The sequence below is a fragment of the Rhynchophorus ferrugineus genome, unplaced genomic scaffold (assembly GCF_030347505.1).
Source record: "Rhynchophorus ferrugineus isolate W39M unplaced genomic scaffold, kcgeb_rfMv2 rfM2, whole genome shotgun sequence".
NCBI lineage: Eukaryota > Metazoa > Arthropoda > Insecta > Coleoptera > Curculionidae > Rhynchophorus > Rhynchophorus ferrugineus.
Window position 1 is genome coordinate 19870250 of NW_027472581.1, and position 22640 is coordinate 19892889.

General features: G+C 33.4%; 1 protein-coding gene and 1 long non-coding RNA gene across 5 annotated transcripts in view; one reads left to right on the plus strand and one right to left on the minus strand.

Annotated features, from left to right (window-relative positions):
- Positions 1-22640, plus strand: part of kuz (zinc-dependent metalloprotease kuz) — a 346072-nt gene that overhangs the window by 302680 nt on the left and 20752 nt on the right. For all 4 annotated transcript variants that reach the window (XM_076394150.1, XM_076394154.1, XM_076394151.1 and 1 more), the window contains exon 3: positions 3443-3637. In XM_076394150.1, the coding sequence (XP_076250265.1) occupies positions 3443-3637 (195 nt within the window). The remainder of the gene's footprint in view (positions 1-3442; positions 3638-22640) is intronic.
- LOC143190074 (uncharacterized) lies at positions 19101-20871 on the minus strand. The gene is made up of 2 exons (XR_013004154.1): positions 20667-20871; positions 19101-19318 (listed from the first exon to the last, which is right to left on the minus strand). It is a non-coding gene; the product is annotated as an uncharacterized LOC143190074 (long non-coding RNA).

The window sequence follows — 22640 nt, forward strand, 5'->3', positions numbered from 1 at the left end:
GTATTTTAATATATTTTAACTTCCGTTTCTGTTCACGCTGTTCTCTTTTGCGTTATTTTTATATTAGCCAAATAATAAGAATTTCTTTTGACACATAACCTGGAGCTTTAAGTGTTACTATTTGTTGCCAATTTTAAATTTTCAAATTAAATTGTAATATTGATTTATATGTATTATTTGAAAGTTAATACTTTCAGAATATCAGGTCTTCTTTTTTATTCGTTGTATAGAGTATATGAGGTTGATTAAGTATACTGGTATAGATTTTAAAATTAAACATTAAAACAAACATTACTAATGATTTGCCGGTTTATAACCCGTAATTATAATATTTTGATGAGTTTTGCAGACGTTTGATTAACGGACGACTTTTGCACAGGCTCATTCGATTATATTTTCGAACTTGTCAAACAATATTCTATTTCTTTTTAACTAGAATAAAATTAGAAGGAAAATATTGATGATGTGAGTTCACTGCTGTTTTGAATAGACTATAAATAACTGTATTTTTGTGACTCTTGTTGACTGTCATCGTCTCTATTGCATTAGTATTCATCATACCCCATTTTGCTGTTAAAAAAACTCTATAAAAATAGCAAGGTGATAAAAAGATATGTAACATCCAATCATTACATATTAGAATGTCGGAAAATATAATGGACGGAATGGTTTATGATGGAAAATAGGATGTACTTTGAAACGCAATGTATTTATATAACAATAACAAACAGTTATAAAAGATGGAGTCATATTTCTGTGCAATTTTGATATCAATTAAATAAGTCATTTTCATGTCCTACATGTGTATTTTAATATATTTTAACTTCCGTTTCTGTTCACGCTGTTCTTCTCTTTTGCGTTATTTTTATATTAGCCGAATAATAAAAATTTCTTTTCGCACATAACCTGGAGCTTTAAGTGTTACTATTTATTGCCAATTTTAAGTTTTCAAATTAAATTGTAAAATTGATTTATATGTATTATTTGAAACTTAATACTTTCAAAATATCAGGTCTTCTTTTTTATTCGTTGTATTGAGTACATGCGGTTGATCAAGTATACTAGTATACATTTTAAAATTAAACATTAAAACAAACATTACTAATGATTTTACTAAATACGCGACACATATGGTTTCATAAAAATAAATAATATGTATTAATAACTTTCAACCAGCATAAACACGTTCTAATTGACCTAAGTAACATTTTTAATCTAACAATTTAACAAAGCAAAACGTACCGCATTTATACGGAATGTAAGCAAACTGTCCAATGTGACACATATCCCAGCATTAACCCGTTTTACTTTAATTAACCCTAATTATTTTTTATTCTTTTTTTTACTGAAATGTATTATTTTATAAAATTGTGGTAGACATATCGAGTTTGTTGATCTTATTTCATTAATTCAGTAGGTATACCTTAGCTTAATTAGTTTTAGTCTCTGTCAAATTACCATTTAATTATATATACATTTTAAAATGAGCTAAATCTGCCAAAATTAGAATTTTATAAATTCGAAATTCGACCACAGGGCGATCACTAGTGGTAATTAAAACTTCGTGGTCCGGTAATTAGTTACAAATGATATACTTCTAAATGGTATATATAGTCTATCCAAAGTTATATTGCACATCTAATTGTCATCTAAATTTGTGAAGTCAACATGTGGCACTGTTGCCGTACTGTAAATTTTAGTTCAGTTTGGCTTTGACATACAACAAAATTCTAATCTAAATTAAATAATTAAACAAAAATACTGTTATGAAATATAATTTATTTTAACATTATAGTAAATCTATTGCATGTATTATCAAAGGACTTAAAACTACAGTTAAGTTCACAGTTATAATAGTTTGTACGTCAGAGTTGTGTTTGATTATATTGCACTCTTTTCCATGCCACCTATGAGTTAGAGTTCTAGGCGCGTTTGTAGTTTTATCCCCTGGAAGCCTAATCCACCTAATGTATATAAAATTGTTTATTTAGGTAATATATTTTACTTTCATTAGAGAGCATATTTACCTATCACGCTTAGTTCTTGTGTCCTTCGGCACAATGTTTCCTTGTAAAGACATTTTGATATTACTGTATTTCTTCTTCGTTTGCTCTGTTAATACCTGTATACATATTTCTTGATGCAAGTATATTTATATATAATGCAATTGCTGTCCTGGCACATATTAACCAAAAGCTCATGTATATCCTGAACAATTACACACATATCTGTACACATAAATCTTTTACACTTTACAATAACATTTCCTACAGTTATCATATATTAATTATATACACATCTTTAAATACTTGTTTTCATTCCCATCACCCTACCTTCGAAATTGGTAACATTAAATCATATCATATTCAGAAAGTTTCAATCATTTGTCAATTTCTTCTTCTATATGTCACATCGAGTTCATCTAAACCAACGGTTTTATTAACCATGCATGAAGCAAAATATATCTGCTATGAATTATTAATAAATACTATGAGTAATAAAACCTAATAAATTGTTATTCCAACGTTTACCTTTTTCCATCAACTTTTGTTGTCATAACTCATCAAAATACATAAATTGAAATAATAAGTCTTCCTTGATTTTATTGTATGCTTTTAAAAATTGATTAAAAATTAATTCAGAACAGCTTTCTTTGAAACAATTGTTTTAAATTATGTTTATATTGAGAAACTACTCACTTTTTTATATATATTTCATATATTTAATCTGATAGAGCTAACATCAAGCTGATCTTGATTATATTTTTCATTTTCTGAGATATTTCAGTGACCGTGTCCATACTAACATTCAGTGTAATTGCAACACGTTAAAAATATTGTCAATAAGAATTGCAGCAGATTAGTATTTAACAGCAAAAATGCTTACCTCTCTAACCAATTTTACTATCAAGAGGGGGCCTCCATTATCTCGTTCATGTTCAAAGTAATGGAGTAGAGACGCAATCTGTTCTGTCTAGCTACAGAATTTTCAATCAGTGCAATAATACATGCAATAAAATAATTTTTGCCGGTTTATAACCTCATATCACTATTGTTTTGAAGAATTTTGCATACGTTTGACAACCGGACGACTTTGGCAGGCTAGTTCGATTACGCGTTCGTACTTATCAGACAGAATTGTGTCTCTTTTTAACTAGAATAAAATGAAAAGGTCTGTTGGTTGGTTGTCTGATTCTAAATGGAATTTACAAATTGCGCCAGGCAATACATTAAACATTTTGATGACGTATGTATAACATAACTTTGGATAGACCATATCTTTTAGTCTACTGACTATAAAATATTTTAATTAATGCCATTTTAAAATTATTTCCATTATTTTTAAGAAATGTATTCCATTTTAAGGCCGAATAAGGAACATATATCAACGTTAATTTACTCTTAGTTTTATTGTCCTTACAAATTTTTCTTATCTATTGCAGGAGAGCCCGATAGTGAGGTGTTCGGATCCATAAGAGACGGAATATTCGAGGGGAAGATAGTATTACCGAAAGGGTCGTTTTACGTCGAGAAAGCCCACCACTATTTCCCGCACGAAAAACATCCAAATCTTACCTTCCATTCAGTGATTTATCAAGAGGACCACGTTCAAGATCCCTACGAAAATATTAGAGAAGGTAAGCCGTTAAAGGTTAATGATGGAAATGGTAGATTTTAACGCGTCAAAATATATCAATAAAATTTCATTGAAATTAATGAATACATATATTCAAGATTGTTTGTTAAGGATTCTGTATGATTTTCCACATAGCTTGCTCGATTTTACAGTTTCTTACAATATCTTATGACATTTAATAAGAATATGAGAATCATTCAATTGCGGACATTAAAAAAAACATTAAAGCAGAATGCACAATTTATACTTATTTTTATACATGTCTGTCCTTAAGATTCTCGAATCGAAATACCAAATATTTTCTATCGTTTTCTACAACTTCCAATTATCTATCCATTTTTGACTTTCTCCAGCCTTTCAAAATCCTATGCTGGTCTACCCCATGACTTTATGTGGTTGGGATTGTTGTAGTTGATTCAGTCACAACACGACACAGAAAACTTCTCTACTTTTGACTGACAAACAATGAAAAAGCGATATTGAGATATTTCAAAATGGCATTTTCCGTCCTTCTAGATTAGGGCGGAAAACTTTTAGTTGATTCGTAAACTTCTAAGCTGTGAGTTTCAGTTTGATTTTCCTCCATTAGGTCTTCCAATTCATTGTTTTTGAATTTTTCCACTCATTCAGGGCATTATTTGCCACTGATATCAAAATCACCATTTTTAAATCATTGAATCCAAAACCGACAATTGAGATATGAGGGAGCAGCATCATCATAGTTTATAAAAGTGTTTAGCTCATCAAACACTTTCGACGGCAGATTTCTTCAAAACAAAAAAAAATCATTTTTGAACATTTCATGATTATAATGCTAAATGGAAAGTTATTATTGTAAAGTTTCAAAACAAACATTGAATTTAACGTTATGTTAGGTTATTTAGCAGTTTTTTTTGTATTGTTACTTGGCATTTTCAGCAATATATATCGCTGATTTACATGCATGCATGTACCTAATATAAGCCATGTAAGAGTAAGAGTAAACATGTAAAGTCGTAGTGAAAGATCAGGGCTATACGAAGTATAGTCATGGGTATTCCAATATATTTTACCAAATTTTTGGATTTTGATTGGCTTTCTGTTAAGTATTTTGGGTTTTGCATTCTTAAGTAGGAGTAGAAAAACAACTCACCTAAGCTAACGGTACGGTTTTAACTAATATGCAGCTCTAAACTAGTCAAAATGTAGTTGTAAGTAGTATGTATTGCTTAATGATTCTTGTTGAAATCAGCGAGTAAAAGCCTTTGAAAAAACTTAAGACCTTAAGAACCAGTTAAAAAGCGCATTTTGTCTTATGTTGAATCTGGTTCAAGGTTCATCGCAAATTATATTGCGTTAAAAAATAAATCCTGTCCTTGTAGAAGCAAGAAGAACCTGACAGACTTCAATTCTCCAATTTTTATTTACTCATATAGGCTGACGTGGAACTCACCTTACGAAGATATTTAGAAATTGAAGGATAATACACTGTACACAACTTCCAACATCGGTTCCCGCTTTTAGCTGATTTCTGCTACAGTGAAGCCAGGATTTATTTCAATAAGTTTGAGAGCGAACGTACTCTTGTACTCTGTATCTCTTGATATTTTTAACCGACTTCCAAGGTGGTCCCATTGGAGCCAAGTCAGGATATGATGGGGAAGGGAGGAAATCGAGGGAAAACTTCGAGTTTCAAAAGCACGTACAAGATTTTCACATATTTTTTAATCTAAAATAATCAGATATTTATGTATGATGTTATTGTTGAATTGATGTCTCAGTGTAAAAGCCTTTCAGTTTGCTTTTTAAGAACTAACCATATCATATGAAAAGTCGTCGAAACATCACAGCAACTGTTTCTATGGTGAAACGGTTAGAACGTTAAGCTCATACGCGTAGGTCGCTGGTTCAATTCTAGACGGGGGCAGCAACTTCTTTTTGTTCCAGTTTGGTTGGAACATTTGTTATGTCACCTAGACTAGGTAGCGGACCCCGGGGCCTGAATCGTTTCTTACATTCTATAATTGTTTCTTTATTCGTATTTATTCGTATTTATCGTATTTTAATTTTAATACTTAGTAGAACAACTGCGTAATTTATTGAGTAAATATCTAACACTAAAAAGAGAAAAATAAAATATTTTTAACAAAAAAATTGAATCGACTTTAAAAAATAAGTAAGGAACTCACCAGAAATTAGAAAATATGTACTTAGAAAATATAACTTAATATGTATAAATAAAATAGGTATATAATAATCATTTTAATAACCAAATAAAGATAAACAAAAAACTTATTTAACCGATCTACTACACGTATTTTATATTCTACTATATACACACAATTTAGCTTAATACCCACATAAACCTATTTATGCCGGCTTGGTGGCGCAGTGGTAAAGGCGATAGGACGGTCTTCCTACTGTTGCGATAGCCGCGAGTTCGAATCCTACTGGGGCATGGTCGTAAATTTATGTTTGTAATTGTTTAACATTTGTGAATGTTCTAGGTAAGAGTGTAAAATCCGACAAAGAAAATAATCCCAGTCACGCCAGTAACCAGGCTGGGTAAGTTGGTCACTCGCCAGTCGGTAGGCTTAATGCTGAGGACCGTGGTTCGGAGTCCACGTTAAACTTTAGGACCAGTCCAGATAAACCCATAGTTGCGAAAAGGAGACTTTAAAATATATATATAAAAAAACCTATTTATCTATTTACAATATTATTTTAACTACTACCAACTAATCAGTTGGAGTCGGTGCCGAGCCCAAACATTAAATTATGTGACATGTACACAAAATTATATTACGAATAAATCTAATTTATTGCTCTGCAACGACTTCAAAGTGATCTGTTGGTTGAAGTTAAAATAATATTCTAAATAGATAAATAGGTTCCTTATTTATTTTTTTGTGGATATTTCAAGTCGGTTAAATGTTTTTGTTAAAAATATTTTATATAATATAAAGGTCCTGAAATAGGATTTAATATTTTTTTCAACAGATTCGTCTAAAGATTGTCCAACAACTTTTTTAATTAGTTTATTATTCAAAATACTTCGTATTCTCTTCTACACATGACGAATACAGTTTTCTACAGAGCAGTTCAAGAGAAACAGTTACATTTTATGCTGCTTGTTTCTTTTTCGAATGAATTCGGTCCTAAATTTTCTTGGTTAATGTTTTCGTTCATTAAAAATATTATGCACAGAATTAACACATGTCTAGCAACCAAGTAATCAATATTTATTTCGCTAATTGAGAGATAATTTTAAAATATCTGTTTGACCTTGAGTCATTTTACATTTCCCGAGGTCTTGCTTACCTCCGACCCACTTTATAAATCGTATGAAGTAAAGGACCCGATTATATTTGAATGTTCCTCGTAGTTCAACAAATATTATCTGGTCTTGACCTATGTTAATATATTTTAAACTATTTTATATTCGTTCATTCAGTATTGCCACTTGTAAAGTCGTAAATGTTATACAATAAATAGATCGTTTTTATTTGTTAACAACTTGATGATGTTGTTATTCAATTAATTTCTATTCGTTTGAGTAAGTCGTTCGTGCGGATAGGAAATATGTGTGTGAGCTGGCTGAGATTCTCATCTCCATATAGCTTTCCATAATTAGGTAAATAGCAGCTAAATCATCCTATTGGTGGGTTTAACGCCTCCGAATTTACTTTAACGATACGGGAGGGAAATTTGATGCCCCCTAGGGGTGGGGATAGAGCCCTATTATAGAGAGGGATAGTTAAATTAACGGGCGACTAAGACAACGAAAATAAATGATGCGAATTTAGACATATCCGGCTAGGAATTGATGTGGTTTTTGGCTAATTTATAATTGTTTTAAGGCTACATATGATTAATGTAAGGGTTACGTTTGATTAATGAATTAATCTGTCTTTAAATATTTGGTTATGCCACTGTTACGTTGTGTTTCTTAGCCAATTTTGTTGAGACAAACTAATGCTTTTTAAAGGTGCATCTTGTGGGCCTCCTGAAAAACCTCTTTAATGATCCATACATTGGAGATCGATTGGAATAGGTTCATTGGAGTTGAGACAATTCCGCGAACTGGTACAATAACATCATATGTCAATAAAAAAGGTGACAACCATTAAATTCATTCTTATTTTTATTGGTTATTATTCCTAAATGTGGCTTTAGTACTAATTAAATATCAAGAGAAAGTTAATGTAGATTAAAATTATTACAATTCATGAATGAGTAAATGTGAGTAGTTGGTAAAATTTTTCAAATGGCGAAAAATGGCGTCTTGAAATTTATATTATTAGAAGTAGTTGTAGTAATTTATTAATTTATTCTGAAATACTTATTATATTTAGGTTATTTCTTGCATAACATCCCATAAGTAAGTATTGTCCATCGATAGCCTCTACTGTTTCCCATCTTTCAGGCAATTTATGGTTTCCATTTTGAAAGAATAGTGTATCTTTTGAGGCTATCCACGAATAGACATATTAATAAGAACTGAAACGCTGCTCAGACAGGTTACTATATGTCTGAACAAGTAGTAATCAGAAGAAGCAAGGTCTGGAAAATGCAGCGGATGGAATACCACATCATTTTTATGCCCGGTTTTGCCGCATGTGGTCAAATGCTGTTATGCTGATGAATAACATTTTTGTGTCTTTGTTCGTATTCAAATCAATTCTAGTCGACAGATATCCCCATTAGTGGTTTCATCGACTAATACCTTCAAATCCTCGACTTTTTTTAACTGCCCAGAAAATCTGTCTTGTGAATGTCAAAACCGGTATTCATAGTTGAAATCTGATAATGATAAAAATTAATTATTATAAAAATTATTGGTTATAAATGTATCCGAGAAATATATACATATAGTCTCTTCAAAGTTTTTTTGTACACACGTCATCAAGATGTTTAATGTATTGCCTGCCGCAATTTGTAAATTCGGTTCGGAATCAGATAATATTTTCCTTCTAATTTTATTTTAGTTAAAAAGAGACAATGCTGTCTGATTAGTTCGAACGTGTAAACGAATGAGCCTGTCAAAGTCGTCCGGTTGTCAGACGTATGCAAAATTCTTGAAAGCAATAGTGATAAAGGGCTATGACTCTTACCTATAAACTATAGTGGCGGAATAATTAACTGTAATTTTTAGATGTACTATAATGTTTAAATAAATTATATTTGATAACATTTTTGTTCAATTATTTTATTTATATTAGAATTTTTTTGTATATTAGAGCCCATCCGAAGTAAAACTCAGAGTTGATGCGGCAACATTGCAACATTTTGACGTCACAAATTTAGATAACGTATGAACAAAATAACTGTAAATAGACTATAGCAGATACACTGCCTTGTTGTTTACCTACTTTAAAACTAGTTGAATTGACTAGAAATAGAATATAAATTTGCAAAGAGAAATAAAAATTGTAATGGAAAAAATTACACTCACTTAATCAAATCCTGATGAAGTAAAACTAACCACCATTCATTCCAAATATAGCATATTCCATTGGAAAATCTAAAACAAGACAAACGCCTCCAACAATTATAAATATATGAATTATACAGTACAATAAGCCACTGTTTAAATACCTGAATTTTTTTCCAGACTTAATGAGCAAAAAGTCTAGAAATAAAAAGAACAAAGGGCTTGCGTTGAAACATTTAACAGTATGACGATAAAATATCCAGTTGCCATACTGACTCGACCTTGCATGGGCGCTTTCACAGCTGGGTGTTTTTTTTTTCAAAAGCATGCAAAAACTGTGCTATTTCAGTTAGCTTGGGGTATTATTATTCAAAACATTTCAGAATTTTTAAATGAGATACGGTCGAATAAATGTGTTCAGATTTGCTCTATTCACTCCTGTGTCAGTCTACAAATCGAATTAGTGTGTTGCTTTACAGTTAACAGATTTATAATTGATATTAATTTTGCAAAAAAATGAAAATTTAAATGTCAGAACAAAATTTAAGCACAAACATCCATGGTATTAAATTTATTTTTTGTTGTTGTGTTGACCTCTTCTGAAACGGACTATCCTAGTCTAGAGATTTAAACAAATCCATTTTGTTTAGTATTTTCAAGGTTTTACCCTTTAAGAATCTGCTCTTACAACCGGTACAAATTCAAACATTTTCAACGCACTGAAAAGAAGTTCGTGCGCACTTCGATGAATGACACATAGTGGATAGTGAAGCCTGTCGGTGAAGCCTCAATATGAAGTTGGTTACAAATGTACTAATGTGATTTAATATGGTGTTACTGCCATCTATAACTTCTTTAAACTTAATTTATAGGCCAATATATTTCTTTATTATTCATAGGTATTGATATATGAGCAGTTTGATTATTTATGAATTCAATATTTGATTGTTGAAAATATATGCATTAACATCCATGGTATTAAATATATTTTGTGTTGACCTCTTCTTAAATGGGCTATCTTAGTCTAGAGATTAACCCTTTAAGAATCTGTCCTAAAGAGGATTTTTCGAAATTTAAATTATTTTCTGCGATATAACTGTTTTAATGATTTAGCATCTAAAAACGAAACATTAAAGACGTTTTTCGGGAAGCTACTTTTTTCAAGACGTGGCAATTTGAAATTTGGTGTGGCCCTTCTCTATACTATATACTCTATATACTTTCTACCGTATTAAAGTAAGACAAATTTGACCTTTTACTATTAAAAAAAAATCAGAAATGTTAAAAAGATATAAAAAATTCCAGTTTTTTTTTGAAAAGCCGTAATTTGGCGAAAAAAGAATTATTGACTTTTAATTTAAAAAAATCTGTAAAATTATATTCGTAAACTAACTGTTAACTTTAGCATTGAAAATTAAAACAAAAATCGATTTTTTAAAATTCCTAGAATGCCCCCTCAATTGAGTTTCCAAGACAAAAATAAATGATTCTATGGAAACATTTCTCGGCTACATACGATGTCGTAATGCCTTCCATTCGATATGTTCAATGTTTTGACCAATATCAAAAATATCGCACATAATCTTGATTAATGTGTTTACTGTTTCGGTATATTTTAGATTTAATTAAAAAAAGTGTCTATTAATGATTCAAATGTATCCATTTATTCTCCTACGTATTGTTACACTAAGTTTAATACACTCCATCCTTTGTTCAGATTTCATCGTCAATTTTCATCACATTTTATTTTTAGGGTAAATTAGACCCTAATAGTGTGACCGTTAATTATTGAAGTAACATAAAAATGTGGAAAATACAAAATAGATAAAACGGATGGCAGCGGTGTTACGTGGAGACGAGGCTTGGGCAGTCGAGAGTCGAGTTCTGAATGATTGGAAATACCCTTCAATAACATCCCAGATAAAGGTCTCGGGGTTGCCAGCTATTCGTTATCGGGTTCTAGTTGGCGCTGCTGGCACCCCGTCCGTGTTTAGTCCAGATGTTGAATCTGGGATTATATTTCTGGGTATTTTGTAGACCGTTATTCCACTATGTAAAATTCGACATGCGTCAAGGTCGTTATAATACTCTCTAGCCAGAATTTTACATACAATTATTTTAAGCAAATAAAAATACAAAAATATATGAAAAAAAAAATCAAATACAAAATACTGATATACCAAACAAAATGTGCTGCATGAATAGGGCTTTGAAACATATGATAAATCGAAACGATTGTGGTTGGTACGGTTGTGATCTGGTACGGCTGTTGATATCTTTCGGTCCTACAGATACCGTTGCTTCATCGTCGCGTTGGCACTTGAATGTGGTCCATCGACGACGTTGAAAACAAGCTATTTTTCAGACAGGGCTCCCGTAATCGACGCTGTGGGAGGATCGATTGTTCGACGACGTGGTAGCTTATTTTCTTCGACGAGAGACGTTGGCAATTCTGGTACTTCGGCGAAGACATGACGAGTCTACGGTGACTGCAATCGGTACCTAGCTTCTGGAGCTGCTCTGTGACTAATCCGTAGTCATATATGTTACGGTAATTCAGAAAAAACAAATAACGACTGTATCCGACCGAAGCTGCCCAAAGCCTTTCAAATCAAAATGTCTGCCAATATGACGGTGACGGCGAGCGAAGGAACACATTATGATTTAAACATAGCTCCGAAAGAAATGTTTAGCCGAGACGCTGATGATTAAACACTGATGTAAAAGTCTCTAAGAGTTCAAAAGATTGTGAAACAAATAAAATTTGGACAAAAAATTAAAAAAAAAACAATTAATTGGAAATAATGAAATGAAATTTAAGGTTCATTGTTCCAGCACTAAAATACAATTTAATGAGGAACAAATGTTTGAATGAATGTAATGTTGAGCGAACAAAAGTAAAATCAAAGAAAAATAGTTTTGAAAATATTGCAAACGTTGAAACAAAAAATATAACGGCTACTCAAAATACACCATGTTGCACGTACCCTCCATTCACGAATCCAAACCCAATTTTGCGAAAGATCACGGAGGTAAAACAAAATGAAACAGTGATGTTTACATTATGTGACCGTTATTTGTTGAACTAATATAAAAATGTGGAAAATACAAAATAGATAAAACGGATGGCGGCGGTGTTACCTAGAGACGAGGCTTGGGCAGTCGATGGTGGCACGTCTAAACCAAACGATGGTCGGTTACTGAATGATCGGAAATACCCTTCAATAACATCCCAGATAAACCTCTCGGGGTTGCCAGCTATTCATTATCGGGTTCTAGTTGGCGCTGCTGGCACCCCGCCCGTGTTCAACATCTGGGATTATATTTCTGGGTATTTTGTAGACCGTTATTCCACTATGTAAAATTCGGCATGCCTCAAGGTCGCTACATATTCAATAAATGGGACATTTTAATTATTACTTACAATATAATTCCGAATTCTATTATGAATTATTTCCTTTTCTTGTATTTCTATACATTTATTGATTAACTCAAATGCGTAAAGAGCGGATAACGGAAGATATGATACTAATTATGAGATTAACCGGATTATTACTGTCCTGATTTTTGATATAAATATCAAAGTCATTATTAAACAATTCATATCCAGTATTATTATAAATATCGAGATAGTATCATGCCGCTATGATAGTTCAAAGACACATATTGTGAATAGAATAAACTGTATCATACCAAGTTACCCAATAATTAAAAACGTAAATATCTACAATTGGCCGACATTTTGCAATCGTTACAGATTGTATCTCTAGGGTAGGAACTGCGATAATGAAGCTTTCTTTCGTTAGGTTATTATATTTAGGCAAACCCTGGTAATTTAGTCACGATAAGAACTCTGCTTTTAAAGGGTCTGCTGGCTGAATACCTGTCATCTTTGAGATTATTTTAGCCTTCATAATCAAAGTAATCTTGATACTTTCTTTAAACTCAAGATAATCTTATGAAGTGGGTAAAACCGCGACTTTATAGACCTGCGTGTTGTAGTATCCATCTAATGTTCAACTAAAGCTGAAGGAACCATATAGGTCAATTGAAAAGTCCCCGGCCTGACACATAGATGGCGCTAATAGAATTAAATCCATCTGTTTTTTAGTTAGCCATAACCCTCAAAAGATGCATGTATAAATTTGACAGCTGTCGGTTCATTAGTTTGTGAATTATAGCATTTTGAGTGAAGCATCTTTTATTATTGTGAAAAAAATGGATAAAAAGAAATTTCGCGTGTTGATAAAATATTGCTTTTTGAACGGAAAAATACAGTTGACTCAAAAACTTGGCTTGATGCCAAGTTTCCGGACACTGCCCCAGGAAAATCAACCAGCAAGGATTAGTATGCTAAGTTTAGATGTGGTGAAATGAGCACCGAAGACGATGAACGCAGTGGACGCCCAAAAGAGGTTGTTGTCGAAAAACGGCCGCATTTGAAGAAAAAGAAAGTGCTGCTTCGCCAAGACGGTGTCACACGACAATGCACGGTGTCACAAGTCATTGAAAACGATGGCAAAAATGCATAAATTAGGCTTCGAATTGCTTCCTCATCCACCGTATTCTCCAGATCTGGCCCCCTGTGAAAGCTCGCTGTGAAGAAATTTTCGTCGAACAAAGAGGTGATCGCCGAAACTAAGGCCTATTTTGAAGCAAAGGACAAATCGTACTACAAAAATGGTATCGAAAAGTTGGAGGGTCGCTATAATCAGTGTATCATTCTTGAAGGGAATTATGTTGAATAAAAAAAACTAATTTTGGAAAAAATCATAATTAATACTGAAAATTAATTAACTATGCGTTGAAGAAAATTCGTCGGAAAATACAAAAATATTATGGAAACACAAAATATACCATGTAAATTAAAACGAACATTTCTTCAAATATAAACATGAAACTCGAAATGAATATAAAGTGTTTTACATCATAAATACAACAACGTAAATATAAAAAGAAATATATAGTCATGAAAGCTCTAAATATCCTTCCTGGTTTTTTTTTCTCGCAAACTATGAACGTTTTAAAAAGTTAAATAAGACAAAATGAATATAAACGCTCGTACGGCAAACTGGAACAGGCAACGTTTCCTGAACATTAACTCACTCGGTGGAGATAAAAGAAAAATAGTCGGACTTGAAAAGGACAAAGAGTTTGATCCTAAAAATGTAATATCCACAGCGCCACATCCGGTTCCGGACCTGCATGAGTGCTTTCGTTTCTTGCAGTCTCCTTTTTTAGTTCGTCCGTTATTTGTTGGTTTTTTGTCGCTTTTTATAATGTATTCGAATGACATCGACATTATATTTTTGTTATTGACTGATCACGAGGAAATTTATCATAATATATATATATATATATATATATATATATACATATATATATACATATATATATATATATATATATATATATATATATATATATATATACATATATATACATATATATATATATATATATATATATATATATATATATATATATATATATATATATATATATATATATATACTTTTACTGATTATTCTGCAGCAACAAAAGAACGTCACTCCTGTGACCCAGAAGAGCTTGAATCTGGGAAGGAAAATTCTTCCACATTCAATAGATTTATCACCATCCGACTAGCATTTACTCAGTTAAAATGACATGCCTTAATAGTTCAATCGAAACCACTGAACCATGTGCGCAAATTCACTTTCCAATAGACTAGATTGATGTAATAACGACTCACAAAATATTGATTTATCATAATAATATACTATAGAAAGATTAAAAATGCGTTTATTTTAATATTAAAAGCGGGATTCAAGCAACAATTTTAATCACTCGACCTAAATTTACTCATAATCGATTCGTCCATCAAACTACTTGATGTACAAGAAACAAGATATTTGATTTCTGCTTTTTACGATGACTAACCATAATGAGATTTGACTGGCACTTATTGAAGGCTTGAATTTAATTAATATTGTTCTTTGTATTTTGAGAACATAACAGGTCAATTGAAAAGCCCCCGGCCTGACACATAGATGGCGCTACTATAATTAAATCGATATATTTTTCAGTTAGCTCTAACCCTCAAAAGATGCGTGTATCAATTTCACAGCTGTCGGATTATTAGTTTGCGAATTATAGCATTTTGAATGAAACAACTTTTGTTATTGTGAAAAAATGGATAAAAAGTTATTTCGTGTGTTGATAAAATATTGCTTTTTGAAGTGAAAAAATACAGTTGAAGCAAAAACTTGGCTTGATGCCGAGTTTCCGGACACTGCCACAAGAAAATCAACCATCAAGGATTGGTACTATATCATATCATTCACGAATATTTGGGTAAGAGAAAGCTCTGTGCAAAGTGGGTGCCGCGCGAGCTCACTTTTGACCAAATACAACGACGAGTTGATGATTCGCAGCAGTGTTTGAAGATGATCAAGCGTGATAAAGCCGAGTTTTTGCGTCGATATCTGACAATGGATGAAACATGACTCCATCATTTAGCTCCGAAGTCGAATCGACAGTCATCCGTGTGGACTGCACACGACGAACCCGCTCCAACGCGTGGGAAAACGCAACAATCGACTGGCAAGGTTATGGCGCCTGTATTTTGGGATGCGCATGGAATAATTTTCATTGACTATCTTGAAAAAGGAAGGACCATCAAGAATGACTATTACATAGCGTTATTGGACCGTTTGAAGGACGAAATCGCTGAAAAACGGCTGCATTTGAAAAAAAACGAAAGTGCTGCTTCACCAAGACAATGCACCGTGTGACAGGTCAGTGAAAACCGTAGAAAAATCCGTGAATTGGGCTTCGAATGTGTTTTACTATGGTAGGCCGAGGACTTTCCAATTGACCTGTTATGGTAGTTCAATAGTGCATAGCAGTAAAGGTTAGCAGAGTTTAGTTAGATGCCCATTTTCTTCTTTCTGATTGGCATTCGAATCCTGTAGAAGTATATACTGACTTCATGCATATTTGTACAACTAAACCCATCACGTTATATTAAAATACAATTTTCCATATTATTTGATAACTAATAAAAGAACAAAATTATTGTCCCTGATATACATATACATCGTATACAAAATATACAAAATAAACCAAACAAATGAGCCCCTAAATTTTATCAACAGCGTTATTTACTTTAGTCTTACATGACTTACACTTTAGATATAATTTAAGGTACTTAAAATAGTAAATACTTACATTAGAAGTTACATTAGAAATTAGTAAATACTTGTTTGGATTCTTTACCGATGAATAAATTACATTAGGAACCATGACACAATCGATACACATTAGAATGTCTAATTATAATACAAAATTATTAAAATAATTTATAAATAAGACATGTATCCATATAAAGTGTCTAGTGTGACCAAAATAACTACTAAGTAAAATAAATAAATAAATAAATAACCTATTAGTTCCACAATCTGGCCAGAGGCCAGTATTTAGTATAACTGTTATAATTGATCAGTCTTATTCTAAAGTCTGTCCAATAAATAATCAGATCGGTTGGTGACGTTTTAGTCTACGCACTTCACTGTCACTTGGTATATTAGTGAGTACATTGAAATGCACTGACACTCTTTGGAAGTACTTTACACATACACATTAAATACATCGAAACTGTACGAAGCATCGACTATGATGCAGCGCTTTATTTTGGAACCGTTGTATGATGGATATATATTTATATAGACTTGCTAGCGGTTCCCCATAGATGGATTCCTGATGACCAAATAGACTTGAGTTTAAATGTATACAGTAATATCTTGTTATCTAACTATAACTTGGATTTGCGCGCAATACATTGTGTAGAGAAAGTCCAAGTTATTTCCGTTTGGCGAGTATGTGCTTCTTCCAAGGTAGGCGTCGAATAGGTGTACACCAAGATATTTAGCATATTTAGCTTGCGGGAGTTGACAATTATTGATATAGACTGGTGGGCATGTTTTTCCACGGAGCGTAAAAGTTATATGACTGGATTTTGTTTCATTGGCTTTAATACGCCCCGTTTTCAGCAAAATATATATTTGATTTAGGTGATGGGCGGCTAAAACTACCGTGTGTTTGACGAAAACGTAAACGTTTCAAAAAAGAACATTTTTCTTTAAAATCAATTTTTTTGCAGATATACTTTTATTCCAGATAAATACATAGAATTGTCATAAAGCTTTAGGGTAAATGATGTGGCTCGGTGAATGGAGCTAAAACGAAATGAAACAGTGGTGTTTACATTATGTGACCGTTATTTATTGGCTATATAAAAATGTGAAAAATACAAATAATAAAACGGATGGCAGCGGTCTTAGCTGGAGACGAGGCTTGGGCAGTCGATGGTGGCACGTCTAAACCAAACGAGGGTTGAGCACTGAATGACCGAAATACGCTTCAATAACATCCCAGATAAACGTCTCGGGGTTGCCGCCAGCTATTCGTTGTCGGGTTCTAGTTGGCGCTGCTGGCACCCCGCCCGTGTTCAACATCTGGGATTATATTTCTGAGTATTTTGTAGACCGTTATTCCACGATGTAAAATTCGACATGCCTCAAGGTCGCTGCAAAGCAATTTTTCAGAAATAGTTATCTAAACTATTAATTTGTTATTATTATTGTTCTGTTGTACTTGCAATATACAAACAAGACAAGTGCGGGATAAATACATCTGTATATATTTCCCAAATTAAAATTAAATTAAACTATTTCAGCTAAAGAGTAATACTTATAGTTACACTGTAGAAATTCATGTGGTCGTATTGCTGTCACGTTGCTGTAATGTATTATTTATCCTTTATATATTTTATTGTTTTCAATTTAGTTCTTTGTTGAGTTGTTCTAAAAATAAAATTTTGATTTTTTAAAAAGCGTACTCATACAAAAAGTCGATGTAATATTTACAAACTTTTTCATTTCATACTGTTCGTTGTAACAACTTTTATTTTATTTAAAATAATAAAAATTCTGAACTCATAAAAAGCTTTGTTTATTAAAAGGAGAAAAATGAAAAAAAAAAAGCTTTCCTCCTCTCATATTGCGCTTTCGCTACGATCCGAAAAAAAAAGACGAGTGCAGACAACGAGAGCACTCATGCAAGGACGAAGTAGTCCGGAACCGGATGTTTCACTGTGGATATTACATTTTTAGAATCAAACACTTTGTTCTCTTTGCATCCGACTATTTTCCCTTTATCTCGGCCGAACGGTTTTACGTCCAGGAAGCGCGTAGCCCGTTCTAGTTTATAAATCGATGGTTTATGTTTAATCCGTTTTAATTTATTCTGTGGTGAAATGTAGTAAAGCTGTTTAGACAGATTTCTTTAACCCCATGTCATATTTGGATTTTTCAGTAATTTATAATCAAATTAATTCTAGGGTAAATGATGTGGCTCGGTGAATGGAGGTAAAACGAAATGAAACAGTGGTGTTTACATGATGTGACCGTTATTTATTGACAATATAAAAAATGTAAAATACACAAATGATAAAAAGGATGGCCTTTTATACTCCAGAACTGCATGGTACCAATCCACCGACGTTGCAAACCTTTGTAGTTGTTGATGGTGAATTGGTGGTGGCCTAAAGGGTCGTGGCGGTCGCCACATAACTCCCCTCCTAGTGGAACAGCCGTGGAACGTACCTATATGTGGTGCAAGTTCCGGAATGCACCCGCAATCACGCAAACAAACGCCCGGGGACTGCTGATGAGATGGGGATCCCAACCTGAGCGAGGAGTTTTACGGGATCAGCTGCCATCGGAGCTGTAGCAGGACGTCGTTCGTCTTGAGGCGTTTAGCTTTGTTTGAGGGTACCTGTAAATGTGTTACGTGTCCCGTTTCGTGTTGCGAGGGTGCTCATGTGTTGCTGGTATACATGATGGGCTTCTGTGGTTTTCGTCCATCAGGCTAGTCTCGTAGGATGTCGTCGACCACGTGATGTTGATGAGTTCCGTTCCTCGTGCTATCCTTCCATGCACGTGTCAAGCACCTGTCGAGTGGCTTATGTTGAGTTGATTTACCTGTTAGGCACTTTGATCACGTCGGGGTCACCACTTTAGGGTAAATGATGTGGCTCGGTGAATGGAGGTAAAACGAAATGAAACAGTGGTGTTTACATGATGTGACCGTTATTTATTGACAATATAAAAAAATGTGAAATACACAAATGATAAAAAGGATGGCCTTTTATACTCCAGAACTGCATGGTACCAATCCACCGGCGTTGCCAACCTTTGTAGTTGTTGATGGTGAATTGGTGGTTTCCTAAAGGGTCGTGGCGGTCGCCACATAATTAATAATATTATAGAGGGGATGCACAAAATAACATAAACATCTGATAAGTACTATTTATTTATTAATAAGTTGTTTGACCACGATTTGCTTTTAAAATAGCTGTAATTCTAAAACTAACGGAACGTTATCCTATTCTTGTACAAAAACATCTGCTAATTGCTTCATTGATTTTGGATATTGAAGTCTACTCCTTGCGCCCTACTGTAAAGCTCCCTATAAAGGTTTAATTATGTTGAGGTTGTGCGATTGTGATGCTTAGGAAAGATGTTTGATGATATTCTGATACTCAAAACTGACTTCAAACCAAAACGGAATCTTTTGATGGGGGCATTATCATATTGAAATATGGCAGTGTTTGGCAGCGATATGCTAGTCATACTAAGATCTTCATTATTGAGGATGTCGAGATATTGATTCGCAATAATTCAGCCAGTGATGAGTTTTGTGGTCATTTTTGCCGCAGTAGTTCTATATTGTTTCGTCACAATCTTTTTTAATATTCAACGATCTTTGTCAGTTAACTTTGGGTTTTGTCCACTATTTTTCTTTGCCGATGATGTTTTATCATGTTTTCTGTGATTATTAACACATCGTGGGTAGTGTAGCTCAAAAATATTAAACAATTCAGCTGTTTTCACACATTTCAATTACAAATCACTATAACATACTATAATATAACCTACAGCAGTGTTGTCGATTCACAATAATATATACTATATTGTAATATATACTATTCCCTGTATATTAAAATTTAATTATGAAAAAAATATTTTTAACAAAGTCGGTTCAATTTTTTGTTAAAGTATTTTATTTTTCTCTTTTTAGTGTTATATATTTACTCATTAAATTACGCAAGGGCATATCAGCAAGTACGCGAATTTAGACTATTACGAACTGCTAATACCGAGTGGAAATGTTACGGTAGATGTTTACCGAGAGTTGTACTCACTTGTTCAGGTGAATGCAACATTGCTTGGCTAGTATGGTATCGGAAAGTTAAAGAAGGGCGAAAAGGATCAATGATTAGATGGAGTATATGAAGATATTATATAAATTCCTTTGTAAAATGAAAATATGATGCACCTAATATGAAACTTACATTACGGCAACTTATAACCTTCAAACAGCTAGATTAATTTTATTTTGACAGTTAACAGATGTATTCTTACCGAAAAACAAATTTCCCACAAACTGATAATGTATAATGTAGGAAATATAAAAGATGACTTCAATTTTCAATTTACACTATAATTTAAGTTGCCTATATGAAACACAGCTACCTCTAGTTCACCTGTATATATAATAATAGAAACAATACCTGATAATAGGGAACAGTAACGAGGCATGCGATGCTTATTGAACGGCCGCCATCGATGGATCGGCCGTTGTTTCGGTCCAATTCTGACGGTAACGCGGTTCCCATTGTGATTAACTACCCGAACTTGTCGATTTGCGTAATAATCATTCAGCTTTAACGATTTTGTTTACTGAAAACAAATCGAGATTTCCTTTTAATGGTTCTGGAGGCCGGCGGCGGCTCGACATTTGTATCCGGTTCGTGTCGGCACAACGATCGAGTTTATCGCGTTTACCGATAACAATCCGCAGTAATGAAGTTTTGAGTATTCCAGCGAAACAATCGAATTATTACGGTGTGTGCTTGAGATTGCTTCATAAAATGCTTAAATCCTCGAAAAGCTAATTATTTTATCTCGACTATTTACAGCGCTAACAGGCATTCGCACGGAGGAGAGGATGTATCTGTTGGTATACTCTTGATAATGTAAATTATTTATTAGATCTATAAATTAGTTTAAAGGATACTTTTAATTTGTGAAACATCATTACAACGTATTTTATTCAAAATATTGCCCCTCGATAGCCTCTACTTTATTCCATCCTTCATGCAATTTTTGGACCCATTTTTTGGTACCTTCATAAGAACTGAAGCGCTGGTCAGGCAGGTCAACCACAACAGGGTAGTTCCCAAGTACCAAATAAAAATTATATTTAAATAAACTAAAACAATTTAACACCTTAAATAACTAAATTCAGAGATCAAATTAAATGATATAATAGCTATTTAACAGGTCAATTGAAAAGTCCACGGCCTACCATAGTAAATCAAATTTTTTTGGCAAAATTAGTTTTTTTGATTCAACATAATTCCCTCCAAGGGCGATACACTGATTATAGCGACCCTCCAACTTTTCCATACCATTTTTGTAGTACGATTTGTCCTTTGCTTCAAAATACGTCTCAGTTTCGGCGATCACCTCTTCATTCGACGAAAATTTCCTCCCAGCGAGCATTCTTTTGAGATTTGAGAACAGGAAATAGTCGCTGGGGGGTCAGATCTGGAGAATACGGTGGATGACGAGCAATTCACTGACTAGTGACACGGTTTTTCTTCAAATGCGGCTGTTTTTTCGGCGATTTCGTCCTTCAAACGGTATGTAATAGTCGTTGTTGATGGTCCTTCTTTTTTCGAGGTAGTCAATGAAAATTATTCCATACGCATCGCAAAATACAGACGTCATAACCTCGCCAGCCGACTGTTGCGTTTTCCTACGCTTTGGAGCGGGTTTATCGTGTGCAGTCCATTCGGGTGACTCTCAATTGGACTTCTTCAAACACTGCTCCGAATCATCAACTCGTCGTTGTTTTTGATCAAAAGTGAGCTCGGGCGGCAGCCACTTTGCACAGAGCTTTCTCATACCCAAATATTCGTGAATGATATGATGTACACGTTCAGTTGATATCTGTAGAGTGTCTGCTATTTCAGCCAATTTCAATTTACGGTCATTCAAAATCATTTTGTGGATTTTTTAAATGTTTTCAATATCGGTAGCAACCTATTTTGGGCGTCCATTGCGTTTAAGACGGTGAGTCTTCGGTGCTCATTTCACCACGTCTAAACTTAGCATACCAATCCTTGATGGTTGATTTTCCTAAGGCAGTGTCCAAAAATTCGGCATCAAGCTAAGTTTTGCTTCAACTGTATTTTTTCCCTTCAAAAAGCAGTATTTTATCAACACGCGAAATTCTTTTTATACATTTCTTTTACAATAACAAAAGTTGCTTCATTCAGAATGCTATAATTCACAAATTAATGATCCGACAGCTGTCATATTTATACACGCATCTTTTGAGTGTTAGGGCTGACTGAAAAACATAGGGATTTAATTTCAAGCAAGTTCTAAGCATGCGAGATCTTGATGTCGATGTGGTCCAGTGACAGTTTTGAAGACGTACTTGCGCAACCAATTTTCAATGACAAGGGAGAAGTTAG